Source organism: Alnus glutinosa, chromosome 3, assembly GCF_958979055.1.
Source record: "Alnus glutinosa chromosome 3, dhAlnGlut1.1, whole genome shotgun sequence".
NCBI classification, from domain to species: domain Eukaryota; kingdom Viridiplantae; phylum Streptophyta; class Magnoliopsida; order Fagales; family Betulaceae; genus Alnus; species Alnus glutinosa.
The window spans coordinates 11,293,085-11,315,137 of record NC_084888.1 but is presented as its reverse complement, the minus strand read 5'-3'; the positions used below and the strand labels follow the sequence as shown (position 1 = coordinate 11,315,137).

General features: G+C 34.4%; 1 protein-coding gene across 1 annotated transcript in view; it reads right to left on the bottom strand.

The window, feature by feature from the left end:
* Positions 1-7,820: 7,820 nt before the first annotated feature.
* The window catches only part of LOC133863637 (probable LRR receptor-like protein kinase At1g51890), a 37,233-nt gene continuing 23,000 nt past the window's right edge, over positions 7,821-22,053 (bottom strand). The window contains exons 8-11 of the mRNA XM_062299672.1: positions 8,837-8,954; positions 8,372-8,498; positions 8,097-8,159; positions 7,821-8,017 (exon numbers count right to left, since the gene is read on the bottom strand). Coding sequence (XP_062155656.1) covers positions 7,824-8,017; positions 8,097-8,159; positions 8,372-8,498; positions 8,837-8,954 — 502 coding nt within the window. The 3' untranslated portion in view covers positions 7,821-7,823. The remainder of the gene's footprint in view (positions 8,018-8,096; positions 8,160-8,371; positions 8,499-8,836; positions 8,955-22,053) is intronic.

The window sequence follows — 22,053 nt, the reverse complement described above, 5'->3', positions numbered from 1 at the left end:
CTCTAGTGCAGTACTAGTAGCCGTTAAAGCGGGTGGTTCATCTGTCCGGAGTGCCAGGTTTAATTCCAAACACCCTAATGTAAAGAGCAAGTTCTCTTTCCATTCAGTAAAATTATTGCCATTAAGTTTCGGAACATGAAAAGTACCGTCAAATAATCCAGCAGGTATAGTTGCAAGAACCAAGAAAAAACAAAACTACTTAAGTGCTATGAAGTAACTTTAATTTAAATCAGCCAATGCTAATTTAAATAGTAAATTTCAACCTACCTGTGGGCAAAGGTTGCATCACGCATGAAATCTACTCTTTATTAATAAGACTAGAACCAAATTTAAATATTAGTATGCAAAATCCTCCGTACCTGTGGGCCTAAGAGAAATTTTTCTTCTAATATTAAATTTGTTATCTTATTTTAATTAAGTCATAAAAAAAAAAAAAAATTACTTATCAAAAAAAAAAAAAAGTCATAAAAATAAAAACCTTCCCTGTGGGGATAAGTAATTAAATTTATGAATTAATTACAACACGATGTTAATTTTTCTATATGAAGTTCATATGTATGGGCTTGATGCAATTATTATTCAAAATTTTGGATGCTGTGGCTCTCCAAAATTATCATAATAATCACGACTTCATTAACATCTAATGACTTTATAGATGCCCACAAATGACCCTAGGAATAAGACAAACCAACACGTAAATGAGGTAAATAGCATTCTCCAAGATGCAAGTAGATGAGCTCCCAGGAAAGTGAGGGGGGTCACACCGAACACACTTAAATCCCAAGACTTTCCTTGCCAGAACTTTCCCCGACATTGCGTTCTTAGATAGCACAATAAACCCACACTAACATATTAGGTCTTGCTAATTATCCCTTAGGTCTAGGCATCAATCAATTTATATAAAGGACAAATATACAATTATGTATTAAATAAAACAATTATTTCAATACACAATAATTTAAACCTCAAGCTAAATAAAATTGCATTAAGAAACCACAATAAGCTTATAGCCCAATGGTTTAGGATGTGGCCTTAGGCCCTTTACACTTGGTGAACCCAAGCTCTAAACCCCACAAGACCTAAGTTTTTTTTTTTTTTTTTTTTTTTTTTTTTTTTTTTTTTTTTTTTTACTGAATAGGCCCAGTTCTGGATTGGGTCAGCCCACTTGATGTCAGGTTGGGTTCTGGATGCGGGTCAGCCCACTTGATGTCGGGTTGGGTTTTAAACCCTACCCGATTAATAACCCGATCAAGGACCCGACCCGTCATGTTCTATTGGGTTGAAACCCTAGAAACCCTAGCCGCCACCTTTGCCGCTGCCACCTTCAGCGCCGCCCCTAAAGCGGCGGCCAAGAGAGGCCGCCGCTCTGTCGACCGCGGCGACCCTTCTGGGTCGCCGTGTACCGGAGAAGCAGTGGCCAAAAGGGCCGCTGCTGGGGCACTGACGGCGACCCTTATGGGTCACCGTTTTCTGGGGAAGCAGCAGCCTTGGAACACTGGCGGCGACCCAGGGTCGCCGTTGCTGCTATAACAGGCGACCTGGCGGGCCACCTGTTACAGTGCTGGAAGAGGCCCCAAAAAGCGGCCTTTCCTCTTCAGCAAACGGCGACAACGCTGTTGGGCCTTGCGGCATCCCCTTGGCCAGTGACAATGGGGGGTTGTTCCTTCACTGTAGTTTTCTTAGGGGTTCTCAGCTTGGTTTCCAGGCAGGGGCAAAACAGTGATTTTTTTCTTTTACAGTAAAAAAACAGTAAATATCACAGCCCAATAATGTGTTTCTATCATGTTACAAAAGACGGAATATTGCACAAACAATATTGACAAACAGAAGTGAACAATACCAAATAGAATATACTTGACTCAATATTGTCAACAAATAAAAATTACTTGATTCAATATTGATAACGCATAGTAAAAAAATATACGCTAAGCAAAATAGCACAGAACCTGGCTCTGATACCACATGTTAGAAATTAATATAATACAATTTATATTTTAACTTAACATACGTAGCGGAAATAAAATAGAACAGTTTTAGGCATACCTCCGGCCATTGTTGCTCAAGCACTTCTCAAGAACTTCTAAGAACAAAATTATGAGGTGTCTTCTAACCTATGCCTATTGCTTGATGGCTGTACTGATGGTGTATACAGGCACTGTATTTATAGGCTAGGTTAGGGACCCTCAAATGGTAAACACCATATTGTTTCCTTCCATCAAGGAAACAATATTGTTAATTGATTTTTGAAATCAATTAACCAATTCCATATTTACGGTAATCTAAATTAATAGAAATAACCATAATACCGTATATGTTTATTAAAATAATAAACATAGCAAACACCGTAAATGTGATATAAAGGCCACAGCAAAAAAAGAATAATATATTACAAAGTAATCATAAAATACAATAAACTTCCTTATGTCCTTGTTTTTTGTGCTCTGTTTTATCCCCTTATTTCCTTGTATTTTCTCTGCAGAAATCATTGCCCTATATTGCTGGACACTTCCAGGCAACGGATTTGGTTCAAAAAAGAGTTTTGGGTAGAAATTTGAAGAGAAAGCAGAAGACAAATCAAAGGAAAAATCATGGCCAGTACAAGCAATTTGAGTTGGAGCAGTGTTCAAGTACCAATATTTTCATGTGAGAACTATGAGTTTTGGTGTATAAAGATGAAGGCCTTATTTGTCTCTATAGATTTATGGGACATGGTAGAATCAGGATATCAAATACCTGAATCTACATCAAACTTGACCGAAGCTCAACAAAAGGAATTGAAGAAAAACAAAAGCAAAGATGCTGGATCTCTAGGAATGATTCAAAGGGGAGTCTCAGAAAATATTTTCCAAATGATTATGGGAGCAATAGGAGCTAAGGAGGCATGTGATATTCTACATGAAGAATTTCAAGGAGATAAAAAGGTAAGAGCCATCAAATTCCAAACTCTTATAAGAGAATTTGAAAATATAAGAATGAAAGAAAATGAAAGTGTGAAAGATTATTCAACTAGATTTTTGGAGTTGGTAAATCAAATGAAATCTTATGGAGAAGATATGACTAATCGTAGAATTGTTGAGAAAATCTTGATAAGCTTCCCTGAAAAATTTGATCCTATGGTGGCTGTTATTGAAGAAGCTAAAGACCTCTCTAGTTTAGGTGTCCAAGAGTTAGGTTCATTGAGATCTCATGAGTGAAGGTTGGAACGACACTCCGAAAAATCAATAGAGAGTGCATTTCAATCTAAGCTCACTGTTAATAAAAGTCATGAAAAGAAAGCATTAACTCATGAACAAAGTGAAGTGAACTTAACTAGAGGAGGTACAAGTTTTAGAGCAAGAGGAAGAGGAAGAGGAAGCTATGAAAGAAAGCCAAGTGATGAAGGGTTTTCACAAAGATGTAACATTTGCAAGAAGAGTAGTCATGTTGAAAAAGATTGCTGGTTCAAGGGAAAGCCACAATGTTTTCATTGCAAAAGGTTTGGCCACTTGCAAAAAGATTGTAGATTATTGAAGAACAATCAACAAGCAAATTTCACCGAGGAGAAAGAGGTTGAAGGAAGCTTATTCTAGGCATGCCAACATGTTTCTGAGGAGAAGAATGATACATGGTTCTTAGACAGTGGCTGTAGCAATCATATGACCTCGGAGAAAGAAATATTTGTTGACATAGATACCTCATTCAACTCCAAAGTGAAGATGGGAAATGGTGCTGTGGTAAAAGTTAAAGGAAAAGGCAGCGTTGGAGTTGAAACCAAGAGAGGGCTGAAGGAAATTCATGATATTTTATTTGTTCTGGAGTTAGATCAAAACTTGCTTAGCATTGGACAGCTTATGGAGCATGGTTATGTTCTTCACTTTGAAGGACGTAGTTGTACGGTGTATGATGAAGGGAAAAAAAAATTGGTTGTGGCTGAAGTTAAAATGGCTCCAAATAGAAGCTCTCCACTCACTTTCAAATGTAAAAAAGACGTGGCTCTAAAAGCTAGTATACTTGATGAATCATGGTTGTGGAATAAAAGATTGGGTCATCTAAATTTTCAAAGTCTTAACTTGCTACATTAGAAAAATATGGTGCAAAGGCTTCCTACTATCACTGAAAAAAAAAAATGAAGTTTGTGAAGGTTGTGCTCTAGGGAAGCATCACCAACAACCTTTTTCTAAAGGAGTAGCATGGAGAGCTAAGAAGATGTTGGAGTTGGTGCATACTGACGTTTGTGGACTGATGCAAACTCCTTCTCATTCTCAAAACAGGTACTTCATTCTCTTTATTGATAATTATAGTCGCATGACTTTGGTTTATTTTATGAAACAAAAATCTGAAGTTTCAATATCTTTAGAAAGTTTAAATGTCTTGTTGAAAGGCAAAGTGGTTGTCTTAATAAAGTCTTGAGAAGTGATAGAGGGAAGGAATATACCTCAAATCAATTTCATAAATTCTATGAAGATGAAGACATGGAAAGACAATTAATAGTTTCTTACACTCCACAACAAAATGGGGTATCCGAAAGGATGAATCAAACAGTAATAGAAATGGTCAAATCTATGTTGCATGAGAAAGGTTTACCAAAAACCTTTTGGGCGGAAGCTGTATACACATCTGTTTATTTGATGAATAGATGTCCAACAAAGGCTGTGTGGGGTAAAACGCCATTTGAAGCTTGGAGTGGAAGAAAGCCATCAATCAAGCAGCTTAGAGTATTTGGTTGCATTTGTTATGCTCAAATACCAAAGGAGAAAAGATACAAGCTGGATGAGACAAGTGAAAAGTGCATATTTGTTGGCTATAGCTCAATGTCAAAAGGCTATAGGCTATACAACTTGAAGGACAACAAAGTAATTATCAGGCGAGATGTCTTGTTTGATGAGAAAGCAAAAAAAAATTGGGATCAAGGTCAAGTTGAAGATCAACTTGTTCCCATGACTGTTTTACAACAAAATCCAGCCCAAGGAAATGAAAGTAATGATGATAACACACACCCATCATCAAGTTCAACTTCATCACCGAGCTCATCATCATCTCCTAGCTCAAGTTCAACATCTCCAAGTTCAAGTCCAATGAGATTGAGGAATTTGGATGATATTTATGCAAGATGCAACTTTTGTGTTGTTGAACTTGAAAACTTTGAAGAAGCAGTGAAAGAAGAGAGTTGGAGAAAAGCTATGGAAGATGAGATTGAAGTTATTGAGAAAAACAAAACATGGAAGCTAGTCGAGAGACATGAAGACAAAGAAATTATCGGTGTGAAGTGGATCTACAAGGTAAAATACAATGTAGATGGGTCAGTTCAAAGAAACATAGCAAGGCTAGTTGCAAAAGGGTATTCACAACAGCTCGGAATTGATTTCCATGAAACTTGTGCACCTGTAGCTTGCTTGGATACAGTAAGAGCTCAAATTTCTTTAGCAGCTCAAAAGGGTTGGTTATTGTACCAACTTGATGTCAAATAAGTATTTTTAAATGGAGAGTTGAAAGAAGAGGTGTATGTTGAGCAACCTCAAAGGATTTGTCATCCAAGGAGAAGAAGAAAAGGAATACAAGCTGAGAAAAGCTTTGTATGGGTTAAAACAAGCTCTTAGAGCATGGTATAGTCACATTGACAACTATTTCAATGAAATCGGTTTCATGATGAGCAAAAAATGAGCCAACCTTATATGTAAAGCATCAAGGTAATGTTGATTTGCTTATTGTTGCATTGTCTATTGATGGTTTGATTGTGACTGGAAGTAGCTCTAAAATGATAGAAGAATTCAAAAAGGATATGGTGAAAAAAATATGAGATGAGTGATATGGGGCTACTACATTATTTTCTTGGTATTGAAATGTATCAAGATAAAGAAGAGGTGTTCATTTCTCAAAAGATGTATGTTGAAAAAATTCTGAATGTTTGGTTGAAAACCAATGGCTACTCCCCTTCCTGTCAATGAAAAATTAAAGAAAGAAGATGGAGGAAAAAATGTGGATGCTACTCTATATAGAAGTTTGGTTGGAAACTTGCTATATCTCATAGCAACAAGACTTGATATCATGTTTGCAGCAAGTTTGCTATCAAAGTTCATGCATTCTCCAAGTCATTTTCACTTTGCAGCAACAAAAAGAGTGCTTAGTTACATTCAAGGCACCACAAGTTATGGAATTAGATATTGCAGAAAATCCAATGTGAAATTGATTGGCTTTTGTGATAGTGATTGGGGTGGTTCTGTTGATAATATGAGAAGCGCCTCTGGTTATGTTTTTTCACTTGGATCAGGTGTGTTTTCTTGGTCCTTAAAGAAGCAACAATCAGTTGCTCAATCTTCAGGAGAAGCAGAATATGTTTCAGCAGGAATAGCAACATCTCAAGCTATTTGGTTGAAAAGAATTCTTGAAGATATTGGTGAGAAAAAAGAAGAAGCTGTATGCTTGCATTGTGACAACAAATCAGCCATTGCAATAGCAAAGAATCCAGTTTATCACAGCTGGGCCAGACACTTTGCAATCAAGCATCACTTCATTAGAGAAGCAATTGAAGAAGGTGAAATAGAGTTGAAATTATGCAGGTCGGAAACAAGTAGCTGACATTTTCACCAAAGCTTTGCCAAAAGAAAAATTCCAGCAACTCAGAGAAGCATTAGGAGTTGAAGAATAACACATTAAGGGGGAGAATGTTGCCGAGTGCCGAACACCAAGCGTCGAGCATCGAGTGTAGAGCATCAAGTGTCGAAGACCCAGTATCGAGTACCAAGTACTGAGCACCGAATAGAATTCCGAGTACTGTGTTGTGTCTAGTTAGTTTACTTTTGGTTGTATTTTGTTAAACCTTAGTTTGTGGTAGGTGAAATTGAGTGGATGTTGTGTGTCCACGTAGAGGTTCTAGAATCTTGTATGAAAAGGTTACTTGTGTTATATGTAGAGGAGAATCTGCTGGAATGTAATGAATTAAGAAGAATCGAAGAAGAACAAAAAGTGAAAGAGTGCAGAATATTTCTTCCTTCTGTCCTTGTTTTTGTGCTCTGTTTTATCCCTTTATTTCCTTGTATTTTCTCTGTATAAACCACTGCCCTGTACTGCTGGACACTTCCAACCAACAATTATTATTATTTTGAGAAAAGATACATGGATTAAACATGATGGTAAATTTAGTACATATTACAAAACAAATAGTCTATTAGAACCAACATGGATGGTTCATTTGAAGTATAGTATGCACTGACAAAAAATTACAGAAAGTTAAAAAGGTTCAAGATCCGACACGCCAGTTTCAAAAAAATTCGATAATGTTTTACCTTGCTAAGGGACAGAGTTCAGTAGATAGATTCATGTTGACCATTTCAATTGGATATGTTGATTGGCCCTCTTTCATATGAGCTAATTCAGTTGGCAAACACTCCTTTAGTTCAACCACTACCTGATTCATGGTTGGCCTTTTAGCAGAAGTTGGAGATACACAAGCCATTGCTATTTCAACAGCTTTCCAAGCAGAGTTGATGTTGAAATTTCCACGCAACCTTGGATCCACAATACTTTTTATATCCCCTTTCTCAAGCATGAAACTCACCCATTGACTTATGCGAGTCCTTTCTTGGGATTTTTCTATTGCTGGCCGACTTGTGATTATCTCCAAAAGAACAACTCCAAAGCTATAAACATCACTTTTTTCAGTTAACCAATTTGATATGTAGTACCTGCAAGTCAAAGCATATTATTCTTTCATATATGTGGCAAAGTAGTTGATGACGAAGTTTGTTACTCCATTGATTTCAAATATCTAGTACATTTCATCTTTATTGGCAAAGAAAATGAATGCTGAAAATGATCGCAAGCAAGCAAAATAATAATAGAAATACTCACTCGGGGTCTAGGTACCCAGGGGTTCCAGCAACACGGGTCGACACATGAGTGCCGCCATCGGTGGGGAAAAATTTGGACAGCCCAAAATCAGCTAGTTTGGCATGAAAATTTTCATTTAACAAGATGTTTGTGCACTTCACATCCCTGTGAATTATTGGCGGCTTGCAACCATGGTGCATATACTCCAATCCTACGAATTCATAACCACATCATTTGTAGAAAGGATTAAAAAAAAAAAATGTAATTATGCAAATCAACTCATTGCTAACCTTGTGCTGCATCTGTCGCTATTCGGAGTCTATCTTCCCAACTCAAGATTTTTGTCTTCTCACCTACATCCGTTAATAAAATGCTTAAACCTTGATTTTTTTTTTTTTTTTTTTATTCAAATTAATTAACGTACTTGATCATGTAGTACTAGTTATCAATATAAGAAAATTTTTCTAATTCTGAAATTATAAAAGATTTAGTCTCTGAGGAGGATAAGATTTAATAAGCTGAAATCTGAAGTAATCTTTGCTTAATATTTCAATCATGCCCAAACCTGAAAGATGTTCTGCTAAGTCTCCGTTGGCCATGTACTCGTAAATGAGGCCCATGTTAGTTCCTTCGTAGCAATACCCAACAAGAGTAGTTAAGTTTCTATGATGAACTCTCATAAGAAGTTTAACCTGTAATTACAAAATATCACCTTCATTTTAATATACACGTCAGACCATATATATATATATATGAGCTTAAAATTTTTATATGAGTTACACTATAAGAATTTTGGTCTTTAGTACGCGACCACTTTTGTAGCGACGACTGAAATATCATCGCTGAAAGCTTCTTATCCTTGACGACATTTTTTTGTTGTCGTTAGTAACAAGTTATCCCCGACAACATTTTATAGTTGTCATCATTGATAATCTAAAATTTTTGATAGTAAGTACGACACTTAGTTAGCCGCGAATGTGTCATCGCAAATACACACGGTTGAAATTGCGATGTCATCATAATTACGAACCTCTGATTGAAATTGTTGAAACCCTTGAATTGATGATGGAGAAAGCATCTTCACTGCTACTTGAGTGTCCTCTATGTTTCCATGGTAAACAGTTCCAAATCCACCCTTGCCAAGAATCCTTTGAAAGTTGTTGGTAAATTTTAGGACTTCAAAATACGTAAATTGTCGTTGTATTGACTCCAATGATACATTTTTTATGTTGGATTCAGTATCTACCATCGCAACTGCAAACATCATCATAAGGAGAATTTTTTCTTAGTTATTGACGTCAATATCATGAATATTATAATTAAATTTTTTACCTTTAGTCTTATCTTGTTGTTTTCTCCTTCTAAGTCGACGCAACAAGATAGCGGCAACAATCAATGAGACGATCAACAATCCACCAAGTGATGCTACTATTGGAACAACAAAATTGTTCTTTTTGCACGAACCAGATCCACATAGGTTTGGAACAACGGTATTGTTCTCCTTTTTGCACGAACCGGATCCACATAGATTTGGATTTTCAATCACACTAGAAATTATAGTATAGATGGCGTTAGAAAAAGGCATGCAATTAAAAGTCAAAATAATTTTTTGATGTTTCATTAGTACGTATTTGTAATTAACCCATGCTTTAGGTTTTTTTTTGCAAAAAAAAAAAAAAAGAAAAAAAAGAAAAAAGAAAAAAAGATCAAAAAATGATGAAAAATCGAAAACAGGCAAAACAATAGTAATAAATTCAGAAGATAATGAAAAAAATAAAAAGCAAAAAATTCATAATTTTTTTTTTTCGTTTTCTCTGATGTATTTGCTTATTTTTATATTTTTTTCACTGTTTCTGAATTTTTATCTTATGATATTTTTTGATTTTGGGGTTGGAAGAGGAAGTTGCAACCCTAATAGTAGTTTCGCCAAAATTATGAGTAAACAGTACGTTCTTGGTCATTGACAAAAATCATACCTTAGTAATAATGAACCATCATCTGATCTTGCAATTAGTTGAGCTGGAACTGTACCGAACAGTTGGTTTCGTTCTAAGTTTCTGCAAGCAAAAATAGAATGATTTTATTTTTTTCTTTCCACAGCTTCTTTAACCACGAAATTTGTAGCATCGGTACTCTTAAGATAAAATTAATTAACTTACAAGACCCTCAAGTATTGTAATTGAGACAGAAAATCAGGCACTGATCCAGTTAAGTTATTGTTAGATAGATCCCTGAAATAAGCGAATAAATTATATTTAATATTAATTGGGGATAGAAAATGTGTACTATCTTTGGCAATCATCATCGATCATGTTTGTAAATGATGTAATCGATCAAGTAAATTGTGGATACTTACAAATATTGCAACATTACGAGGTTTGATATGTCGGCAGATATCTGTCCAATTAGTCCACTTGAGGACAAGTTCCTGAGTAATTTAAGTTTAACAATAACTTAAATTAAGAGTCAAGCTAAGATAAGTTTGAAATTAAGTCATAAAGGTTATACGTAGGCCTAGACTTACAAGGATGTGATTCTAGGTGGAGTACTAGCTCCAAAGCTACAATTTAGACCATCCCACGAGTATCCTTTAGGGGCACACGGATCTCCTTGCCAAATTCTCTTTATTCCATACGTTGACTTGATTTTTGCCATGGCATCAACTGAAATTTCATAACATGCATCCCAGTTAGTCAAATATACGAGAACTAGGACATATAGTGAAAAGCATAGATATTTCAATTCGAACAACGTACGTACCATCTCCTTGGTCCGTTTCTGATTGCAAGAAAAATTTCACTGAGTATATCTCAATCGCATTGAGGATGGGTGGAAGTGTTGAAGTTTCATTTTTGAAGATTGAAAATTCATGTCTCTTTGATCCAGTTATGGCCGATGGGCTATACAGAGTGGTTGTAGATAAGTAATCGGGAACAAGGGGTCCATACCAGTGCTTCCCGTTGAGGGTAACGTTGAATGACCTGGACTGGTTGGCTTCGAGCTTTACAACTTCAGCAAAGTGCATGTAGACATAATATTCGGTAGTCGCATCATCTGAGCCCCAATTGAACGCCAAGGGAGCCCTACCATTTAAAGGTGTGACGGCAGTACTCATGACAACAGATGGTGCTTGGTACTCATTGTGACGTTGGGAGTCAACGGCAAGATTGGTGCTTAAATTTGTCCACAAAGAGTTCTTATAGGACTTCCAATAGCGATCATGAACATCGTATGGATACCTAAATAATGTACATCACAATTAACAAGTACTGAAAATGATTTATTGAGATGACTTGATCATATATATCATATAAAATGACTGATCACCTGTATTCTTCATTTGATCCAACATCTACGCGCCAATAGAGTGCTAATGATCCAAATTTTGTGACATAGGAGGCATTTATCAATGGCCTTAACTCTATTGCTGATATAAATGGTGTCCCGAGGCCTGTGTTTACGAGACAGAGACGTATAAAATTTCGAGACGGGACATGTATGAGATCCTTGATGACACTAGTCGATGAATTCACCACTTTGACCGTCTCCCACATATTTGCTCCAAGATACAGATCGAATTGTGGTAAATTACCTTGTCCATCATAATTCCCATGCAAGAAAGTTCCTCGGATCAAATATTTAGTGCCTCCTGTGACGTATATGCTGTAACAGTTGCGGTTTCCTTGAGTAAAGCTTCTGAGATTCCATAACTGTTGTTGATGGCTATCTTTGATATCAGTTGATATGCTCCTACTTGTACCTGTGTCTATGAAGGTCGCATCTGAAATGTAATTTATGCCTGTTTCCTTCTCGGTGAAGCTAGAATTCACTGGTAACCCACAAGCTATGCTTATGAAGTCTGCAGGGAGAGATAAGACAGAGTAATCCCTTAGCTATTCAGAACCAAACTGATTAATTATATTCAAAGATTTAGATGATAATAAGTACCAGATTGATCCTGGGCATGAACTGCAAGTAGAAGAGCCAAACCAGCGAGCAATGCAAAGATGAAATGTTTGAACCCCATCGTCATCGATCTAAGCTTCATCTTCTTTATTCGAACATGTTTTCCCCCATGCTATGCTTTATATATACTGCTATTGCAAAAGTATACTACTGTTAGTAAACAGAACAATTTTAGCAGCGCAATCAAAAGATTTTTTTTTTTTTCCTGACCAAGTCAATTGTCCACGTTACTAGAAGGATTCTCTTTCCAACTGACAGCTCATCAAATTGTATAACTCATGCTCCAATGATGTTTACTGACCGTACCTACAAAATGCAAGATCGGTTAGTTTCATTTACCTCATCTATTATTAGCTCATTTTGGTATTAAAATGAACTTAAAAGTCTTTGAGTTATGCTAAAAAAATAATTTACTTTTTAGAGTTAAATTCTTTTCATTGACTTAACAAATTTTGTTTGTGTCACACTGACTTAAATATGACACATGTTATACTAGGTAAATCTGTTATGTTAGTAAACGGAATTTAACTGTAAGGAGTAAATTATTTTTTTGACATATCTCATGGACTTCTGAATTCATTTTGATACCATAAGGAGTTAATTACAAATTAGGTAAACCATAAGTATTGATTTTACATTTTTTTTTTTTAAAAAAAAAAGGTGATTTTGAGATAAATGACGACTTAACATGATATTAGAACTAGAAGTTTTAAGTTTGAATCCTTACTCTATCAATTCACCCCCATTTAATTAAAATATTCTAAGTGTTTAACATCGTCTATTAAAAGAGGGTTTAAATCCACATTAAAATTTTCTACGTGCTTGGCAACTGTTTGGATGGTCAAACCGCTCCCAAAACAAAGGTGTAATAGTCGTTTATCTTTGGCCTCATTTTCTATCAATAGGATAAGATTGAGAAATTCGTCTCTAATCCTTTCTTCATAATTTCACTGTAGATTTTATAGAATTGTAATTATTAGATTTCAATTCAATTTAACAATTCCATCTTGTAAGATTTTATAACAACTATTTGAAGATCTTGCTTCATGATAATACTGATAGTAGAGGTTTGTGAATATTGCCAGAGCACAGCCGCATCGAACCTTTTTTCTTTTTTAACAATAAAAATAAAATATCACGTAGGACCGAGTGAGATGGCAGTGAGATTGTGTTGTAAAGGTAGCATTTCTCTTCAAGTTAAAGAATTCATATGCTTTTTTGAAAAGTGATCGTTACTTTTATTGAAGAAAAATAAAGGTTGTTTCCTTTAAGAAAGAAAGTTAGTCCTTCGAACCAACAAAATACGTCTATGCTTCCACACTTGCGTTTCACGTTGTTTTCCTATTGATTTACTTAAAAATAGAAAAAATGTCACATGGACACTATGGTCTAGTCAGCAAGAGTTGGTAGATAAAAGGTACTCTCATCACTTTGTGCCTGACGACGACGAGCAACAGTTTTACCTAAACAACGACTAGAGACCGCGTCAGTCAAATTTAGTGGCAGAATCTGGATTTTAGGTCGGGGTCAAAAAAAATAAAATAAAATAAAATTGATGAATAAATAAAAAAATTAAAGTTAATTAAAAATTTTAACTAACACAATAAATAAATAATTTATCAAAATTGAAAAGTTTATTAATGAATATGAAAGTTTATTACATACTTAAAACTAAAAGATTGAATTTTGTTTACAAATTAATTTGAACTATTGAATTTTAAAGAGTTATTTAAATGGTTAAATGCTTTTAAGTTGAAAGAAATACCTAAGGATAAATTGAACATAGCAAATTCTTCTACAGTTCTTTTTCTCTCATTTCAGACTTTTCAGTTATTTGTAAAATAACACTCAAATGAGAAAGAAACAGAAAAACAAAAAATAACACTGGCGTCAAATTTAAAGATCTCATCCGTCATTTAAAAGAAAAAAAATTAAAAAATTTTAAACAAAATAAAAAAAAAAAAAGAAAAAAAAAAGTTTTGGTCCGTCCAAAAATTTCACACGACTTCTAAAGCCACACGCAACAGTCACACCGACTCACACGGATCTGAGACTTGACTCTGTGTATTCTATAGTCACTTCAAAAATTTCACACATAGTTGTGGTCTCATTCAACTTGACCGTTGGCATTTTTATAAGGCGTATTGGACGTACTTTTCCAATGAGCCACACTATCTATGACCTATTCAAATAACTTATGGAGAAATTGTGTATCTAATGTACAAAGAAATAGGATGATCATCTTAATTCATTAAAATGGAGAAGATTCATTATATAATTATGATTTTATTTTGTTGTATTTAACAAAGTGTATTAATTGTGGCACTTCATTAATTTAACGAATAATATTTTACATAAAGTATTCATAATTTTGTCTGTTTATGGTAAGTCTGAATTTTAAAAACAATATAAATTTTAATTATATAGGAATATAAATTTTAGTTATATACTAATACGTCTGCCTTATTAAATCAGCAAGAAATTAAAGAACAAATATCTTCTCTTTGTATGGGTCGGCATATATGACTGGAACTTATAGCGCTAGCTATATATGGAATTACTGTAATTTATTTCTAAACCGTTGAAAATACAAAAATATATATGTTGTAACTTTTTTAATGGTTCAAATTTAAATCTAAGTTTTTAACGAGAAATAGAGGATAAAATTAAATGTGGACCGTTAAAAAACTATAGCACATATGCTTAAATTCTTTTACAACACTTAAATCAAATTTTGGAATTTCAATAAAAAAACAATTTCAGTCGCCTCTCTATCAAGAATTAAGGCTCGTTTGGTACGCGGAATAAATTTCTCATTCTTTTATTTGATTGTTCACCATTCATAGAAATATCGAATAACTATTCTCCTATGAAGATGAATATCATTACTCTAACAAAAATTAGAGGAATAGCTATATATTTATTAAGTAATGAAATCAATCTTCCAAAAAAAAACCCATTCAATTTTCTTTGTTTTTCTTTTTTGCAAACCTATATATATATATATATATATATATATATATATATTAAAAAATAATAAATAAATAAATCTTTGGGGGCAGATACGCGTTTTAGGGGGTATGGGTTTCTTATCGTTTATGGGATTTGTGAGCGAAGTGCGCGATTACTAGCTACTTCATGGTTTGGGTTGTACGTTATCGTCTGTATGACAATGACATTTATATGGCAATTATAAGAATTCCAATGCGAAGACAATTCCAGGCGTCTAGAAGGAAGTGTAGAACTGGTTTTAAACAAAGAAGATCGACTCGTAACAGTAACTCGTTGACGTGAATTTGCAAATTGCATGGTAAAGACAATTTCTATTTTAAAATTCGCATCTTATAAATCTATCTATCCGCCATGAGCAAAGACCAAATAAAAAGACTACAGTCGATCTATCATCTATATATGGTTTGATTATCATTTTAATTTTCAATATAATAATAGAATGAATTGCATCTTAAGCATCTCATAATAATTAATTTAACAGTAATGACTTCATTTCATTAAGTCAGCACGCAACATTGCATGTGAATTTGTGGTGTACCGTACGATGGGAAAATAATCCTCATCTTCTCCTGTCCATACTCTTGCTAGCTAGGCCGAGGTAGTTTTTTATCTACTTCAATTCTATGCAGAATAGAAATTTTTCGTTTTCGTTATTTTTTTCTTTTTTTCCATTATGCTCCGTTTGTTTCGACGTAAAATATTTTCAAAAGGTTTGTAGGAAATTTTTGTCCAAATAAACCTCATGTGTACTCATAGTTTGTCAAAAGGTAATACAATTTTATGTAGGCCGAATATTATATGATTAAAATCAGTAAACACATTTCTTTAGTTTATGTTATGATATCTTAAACATGGTAGTAGAAAACAAAATTAGTGAAATTAATAGTGATAATATATGATTTGGACTTATCCAAACTGCCATATATTGATTTATTGAAGTCATTAAAATATTTTGCTAGGGAAGAAAAAAAGAAAGGACAAGAAACTTATCATGTGCAAGTAAATGAAAGGTTGAAATGACTTGGTGATAAACTTTATTTCCTTTACAACCACGTGGTTTGATACAAATTTGGGAGAGAGAGAGAGAGAGAGAGAGAGAGTACATTGAGATTTTCTTGAAGAATAATGGGCCGATAGTGCTAGGTTTTGGTGTCCTTGAAAAAAAATGGTAGAATAAGAGAAAGAGAGAGAGACGGCTATGTGTATTTTGTTAGAAGAATAAGAAGAGAAAATAATAGATGAGAGTCTAATGTATACGGCTAGGGTATAGAATGGAGGTTAGGGTTTGTGTCTTGGGTTCAATTTTATATCTAGGGTTTTTAAAAATGAAGTGATTTAAGAAAATTTTGACAAATTAATTTTTTTTTTAGATAAATGCCAAAAGTGGCTTGGAGGATTGTATGCAATGACAAGAGATATAATTACTTTGTCTAAAAACCAACACCCCATGCGATTTTAATGCAAGAATGAATATAATAAAAATCTTGTCATACTTAACCGTATATTTAATTTCAAATATGGTATCACATGTGATATGGAAAATATTTGCACATGATAATGAAAAGCTAAAAAGAAAAGCATTTCAATCCATTAATATGTACAAAATGTGCAAAGAGGGATGCTAGAGCACCTCCTGGTGTTCTCCTGGCATACATCTGGAATGGCATAGATGTAATTAAAAAATTATATCTATGTCCTTTTGGATGTCATAAATGAAATTTTTTAATCAAAAAAATTACATATATGCCATTCTAGATGTACACCAGGAGATGCTCTAGCATTTCTCATGTGCAAAATATTGAGCCAACTTTAATCCATGCAATTTCTAAATGTGATGGGATGCACATATGGGCTGAAATTATTAAGGAAAGATTGCATAGGATCTTAATGTGATTTGAAATAAATTTGTTGATAAGATTGATGATGGAAAATCTTGTAAGAATTAACAAAGTACAAATGATTTCCTTTTTATATCCTTCAATGCAATTTTCCATAATATCATTTTATGCATTAATTCTATACGTACAACTTTGTTTTATTTGAATAAGGGTGTAATGTGGACTAGGTTCATGACAAGGGAATTAAAGTTAATTGATGCAATTTACTAACTTGCCTTAAAAATAATATTTTAAAATTCAAACTTGGAGTTTTTAATATGCTTGAACGGCTAGGGTTTTTAGAACTGGGGTTTTTTTATAAGATAATCTCATTTTAAGGAAATATGTCATATTTGTGCAAAAATATAAAATTTGTTTTGAGGAGATTCAATCTAATGCTCTATTAATACTCTATTTGCTAATTAACAATTAAATTAACCATGTCTTTGATATTGAATTTTAAAATAGAAATATATATGTTATGCTTTTAAAGGTGCATCGATCCATTTAACTAAGATAAACCAATCACACTAATGAGCATGCACATCTCTAAGCCCATCTACCTAACCAAGCCTACAATTTTACTCTAATTTAGAATTGAGATCGTTATAGTTCGTCTCCATGGATTGCCAAAGACAATTGTTTCCAACCGGGATGCTAAATTTGTTATCTATTTTTGGAAGATCATATGGGCTAAGATGGGGACAACACTGAAATTTTCCAATGCTTTCCACCCCCAAACGGATGGCCAAACCGAAGCCGCCAACCGAAGCTTGGGTAACCTTCTGTGCTGCTTGGTGACGGATCATCAAGCTTCCTGGGACCTGCTCCTCCCTCAAGCAGAATTTGCTTACAACAGCTTTGTGAATAGTAGTAATATTGGTCTCTCTCCTTTTGAAGTCATGACAGGATCTAAGCCACGCCTTCCTCGTGACTTATTTCTGCTTCCCAATCCCACACACCATAGTGAAGCAGCTGAATATTTTTCTCGACACATCCAGCAACTCCATACTGAAGTCCGGCGCGAGTTCACACTGAGCGAGAACTCTTACAAGGCCGCAGTGGACCCACATAGGCGACATGTTGAGTTTTAGGTTGGCGATCTTGTCATGGTTCGTATTCAGCCAGAGAGATTTCCTCGTGGAGTCGAGTTCTTTTCCAATGGGAGGAAATTGACGGCGTCAGCAGCCCGTAGGGGACAATAACGTATTTATTGTATTGGCCTTTTCTTTTGTTGTTATTTACATAGGTCTTATTCTGAAGTTATAATCTAATAATGGGCTTGATGAGCCCAACGGCTTGCACTTTAGGGTTAGGGTTTGCTTATGATTATTTAAGCACCTCTTGGTACCTCATCGTTCAAAGTTTTTGAATAAGAATTACTGGCAAATTTTTGAGATAAGACTTCTCAACCCCAAGGGTGATACATTACTGTAACGCATCCATGTGTGAAATAAGGTTTATTTTTTGGTGTGTTATCCTCACCCTGCGTCATTCGACTCCGTGTTTCTTTATTTCTTTTTTAATTGTATAAATGTGTAGACACTTTGCAAGTTAGCTATGCCACTTGTAATAGTTGTGCCGCATGTAAGAATTTTAGTCACCCTAAAATGTAGGGCTGTACAAGCGGTTGTGGTTAGCATTTATTGGCTATAACCGTTAATCGCAACTACTTAAGGTAACTATTGAAGTTTAACAACCGCAACCACAACCGTTCCGCTTAGGCGGTTAGCGGTTATTAAAACCTATAACCGGCGGTTGATAACCGCCTTTTATATGTGAAAGTTTGGGCTGATTTTTGGACTTATTTTAATTATTTTTTTTTAAAATAAAATAAAATAAAGACTTATCAAATAAGTAATTGAAAGAGTCCATATCGTATCCATTGACAAAGGTACTATAATCCTCCATTTCTTGTAAAATTAAACAATATATAGCAAGAAAAGTATAAAGAATTATATATCCATATACATAAATGAACTTGGAGAAAGAAAACGGTATAAGTTGCATAACAAGCTTACCAATTCAAATACCCATTTGGCCAAAGAGATTTCCATCAAATCCCCTTAATTTATTACCTTAAAGATGAACTGTATGACCTTGAAGAAAATTGAATAAGGCACTAGAATGTTATATTTAAAGGCTCAAAGGTAGTGATTTGAACTTTTTACAGATTTTAAGATATTGATAATAAATTGTGATCCCAACGGACACCAACTCCCGAGAGCACCTGTTCACACAGGTGTCCAAACAGCAAACTGAAGGTTGCGAACAGTGAAGACAGCATGCAATCGTCCGGACGCTAGGGCGAAGCCGTCCGAACGCAATGTCTGAAGATTAATGAAGAAACGCATGAGACTGTATGAAAAGAAGTCAGTTGTTGCTTGCCGTCCGGTCGCCCAATGTCTTAGTTCGGACGCCGCTCAAAGAACTCCGAATTAGAGTTGTTTTAGGTCTTCTAAAGCCTATATATAGAGGTCTCAAGGCATGTATTTTTTAGTGAATTCGATACTGAATTCATGTATGTTAAGAGAGGGTGTTTAGACAGAGATTGTGATATTTGCTAGCTCTCTTAGGGTGTTTGTGTGTAATTTGATCAACCCGTGAAGTCTAGCTTAGGGAGGAGGCCTAAGTTAAAGGAGTGCATTGAAGACCCCTTCAGGTAGGAGACCTGGTTGTGAGACATTCACATATAGGTACGTGTCAGAGTTAAATGCATGACTACTGCATCAAAGGTATATGAGTACGAGTGCTTTGTAACTAACTTAATTTGTCTTCTAAATAGTGGATATTCTGGGTTTGGTTGCCCCGTAATGGTTTTTCTCTTGATAAGAGTTTCCACTTCGTCAACAAAATATTTGTCTCTTTTAAATTCCGCATTTAATATTTTGTTGCACAATTGATCACACACACACACGTTAATTAGGAGTCTATATTTTTCAGATCTTATGGTGTAGATTTATAACTGAATTTGTGTTAGTTCTTCTCTTTCCTGCAGTCCCTACATCGGACTATGATAGTGCATATTCTCGTGGTTTTGCTGGTTCCAAGTTGGGGTTCAGATAGGTTCGCATTAATCTGGGCCCTTTTTGTTTATGTAACCGCCTTGTGCGACCTCTTGAGATGACCGAGTTACTTGTTTGACCAATTTTCTGCCTGTTGTAATTATTTATGCATTGTTTTAGTTTATATTGGGCATGTTGTACGTTCGGAAGCCCACCCCATTTTCATTTTTAGGATCACCTACTTCTTCATTTCGGATCAGGAATGTGAAGAATCCTTTCCTGTAACCATTTTCTTATTCAATTAGAGAAAAAAAAAAATTGGAAAAAAAAAAGGGCTAACTTTTTCTACGCTAGGCCTAGCCGTCTAGAACACGTTTTCAAAGAAAGAAGATCGAAAACGTTGAACTTCGTTGACTGGAATCTGGAAATTGCATACAAACACAACTTTAATTTTAAAATTCGCATCTTAATTCGCCAGGAGCAAAGACCAAATAAAAAGACCAGAGATATATATCGTCTATGGTTTGTTTATCATTTTAATTTAATTTGAATATAATAATAGTATGAATTACGACAGCAGTCAACAATGCTGTTGTATTTACTCTTGTTGGGTGGACTAGCATAGTCCCTTTTTATTTTGGGTCCATAATGGGCTGGACCAATTATGTAAGCACTTGAAGAAGCCATGTACTCTCACCCTATAAATAAATGGAGTTGGCCCATTAGACTTCATTAGGTCTTTTGAGAATTAGGGTTGAGAGACTAGACTCATCCACACACTACAAACAGGACGATGGCTGAGAAAATCAGAGATGAAAAACTCATCTTCAAACAATGAAGATAAGCTTATATTTTGTTTCTCCACATGCTATGAAGTAAGACAGATTGATATGAATTATTTCTAACACAATGCATGTGTTGTATACCGTACCATGGGAAAATAGTCATGATCTTCTCCCGTCCATACTCTTGCTAGCTATAGGTGGTTTTTTATTTGATAAATGCTAGAACATTTATTGTGGTTTTTTTTTTGGGTTTTTCTATGCAGACATAACACCATATTTTTAATAAAAGAAAAACTAAAACTTGATTTCTCTCTCATGTTTTTATTAAAAAAAAAAAAGAAGTACCATATTAGCATAGAAGGGCCCAAGAAGAACCATAGTAAATGCTCTACGATTTCTCTTTTTATTTACTTCGAATCTATTCAGAACAGAAATTCTTCGTTTTGATTATTATTTTTTCCTTAATTAGTATACTAATTAAGTAGTAAGTAGTACACCAATACGCGCAGACCATGCATTCACCATGTTAGGTTTTTGCATGTTAACAAAATATCTGCGTTCTTAATTATTTCAGTCAGTCATCTTTGTTCAATTAATTTATGTTGTATTAATTATTGGAACAGAAGTATCTGAAGATAGAGCACAAGAAGTCACTCAGTCAACCACCAGAAAATGAAGATCGTGATAAGATAGATAAGAAGAAGTAGATATTAATTGTCTAGTGTTTTCAGAATAATGAAGATTTGTAGTACTTAACTTAGGAAACAAGTTGTTGAAAAAATCCAATAAATAGAACACGTTTTCTCCCAGTGAATGCCACGGGAGTCGGTCAATTCAATTCCTACGACGTTTTAAGTACGTTCTAACACTATTAAAACCAGCCCCATCCAGACAAAATATATATATATATATATATATATATATATAATTCTATAGTTTTATAAATTAGTCATCGTCCAAGTCATTGGAAAGCGTCATATTCCTAAAACGAAAGAATATATATATACGTGCCAAAGGGGGCAAAAGAAAAACCAAAAAGAATCTTTGAATATATGAATCCAGCTCTTACTTGCCTAAATTTCTTGACGGGTCGCTTCCCATTGCTTCAGATCCTTTTTGAGTGACTAGCTAGCCTTTAGATGAATATATATATATATATATATATATATATATATATATATATATATATGCATGCGAGAGTATTCATATAATTTAAACATTGTGAAATAAGATGTAATATATTTTCATGAGAGAAAAAAGAAACAAAAAAACAAAAGACAAATATATTAGTGAAAATATAATGATCTCATGTCTCTCTTTTTTGTTTTTTTTTTTTTTTTTTAATTGGAGGTGAATCCTAGTTTAAGAAACAAGCTTCACTTTTTCTTTTTTATTTCTTTTATGACAATCTCTATCTTACGTACACAAAATGTTTCCACCCCGCTTTTTCCTACGTAAAATGTTTTTAGATGAATGATTTCTGTTGAAAACATTTTTCAATTTTTGGCTTGTGCGACAAATCAGCAAATGTTTCTTATATTCTCATATAAGTTGAGGAAATGCAAGCTAAGGAAAAGAGACGGTGAAGTAGACCTACAATTC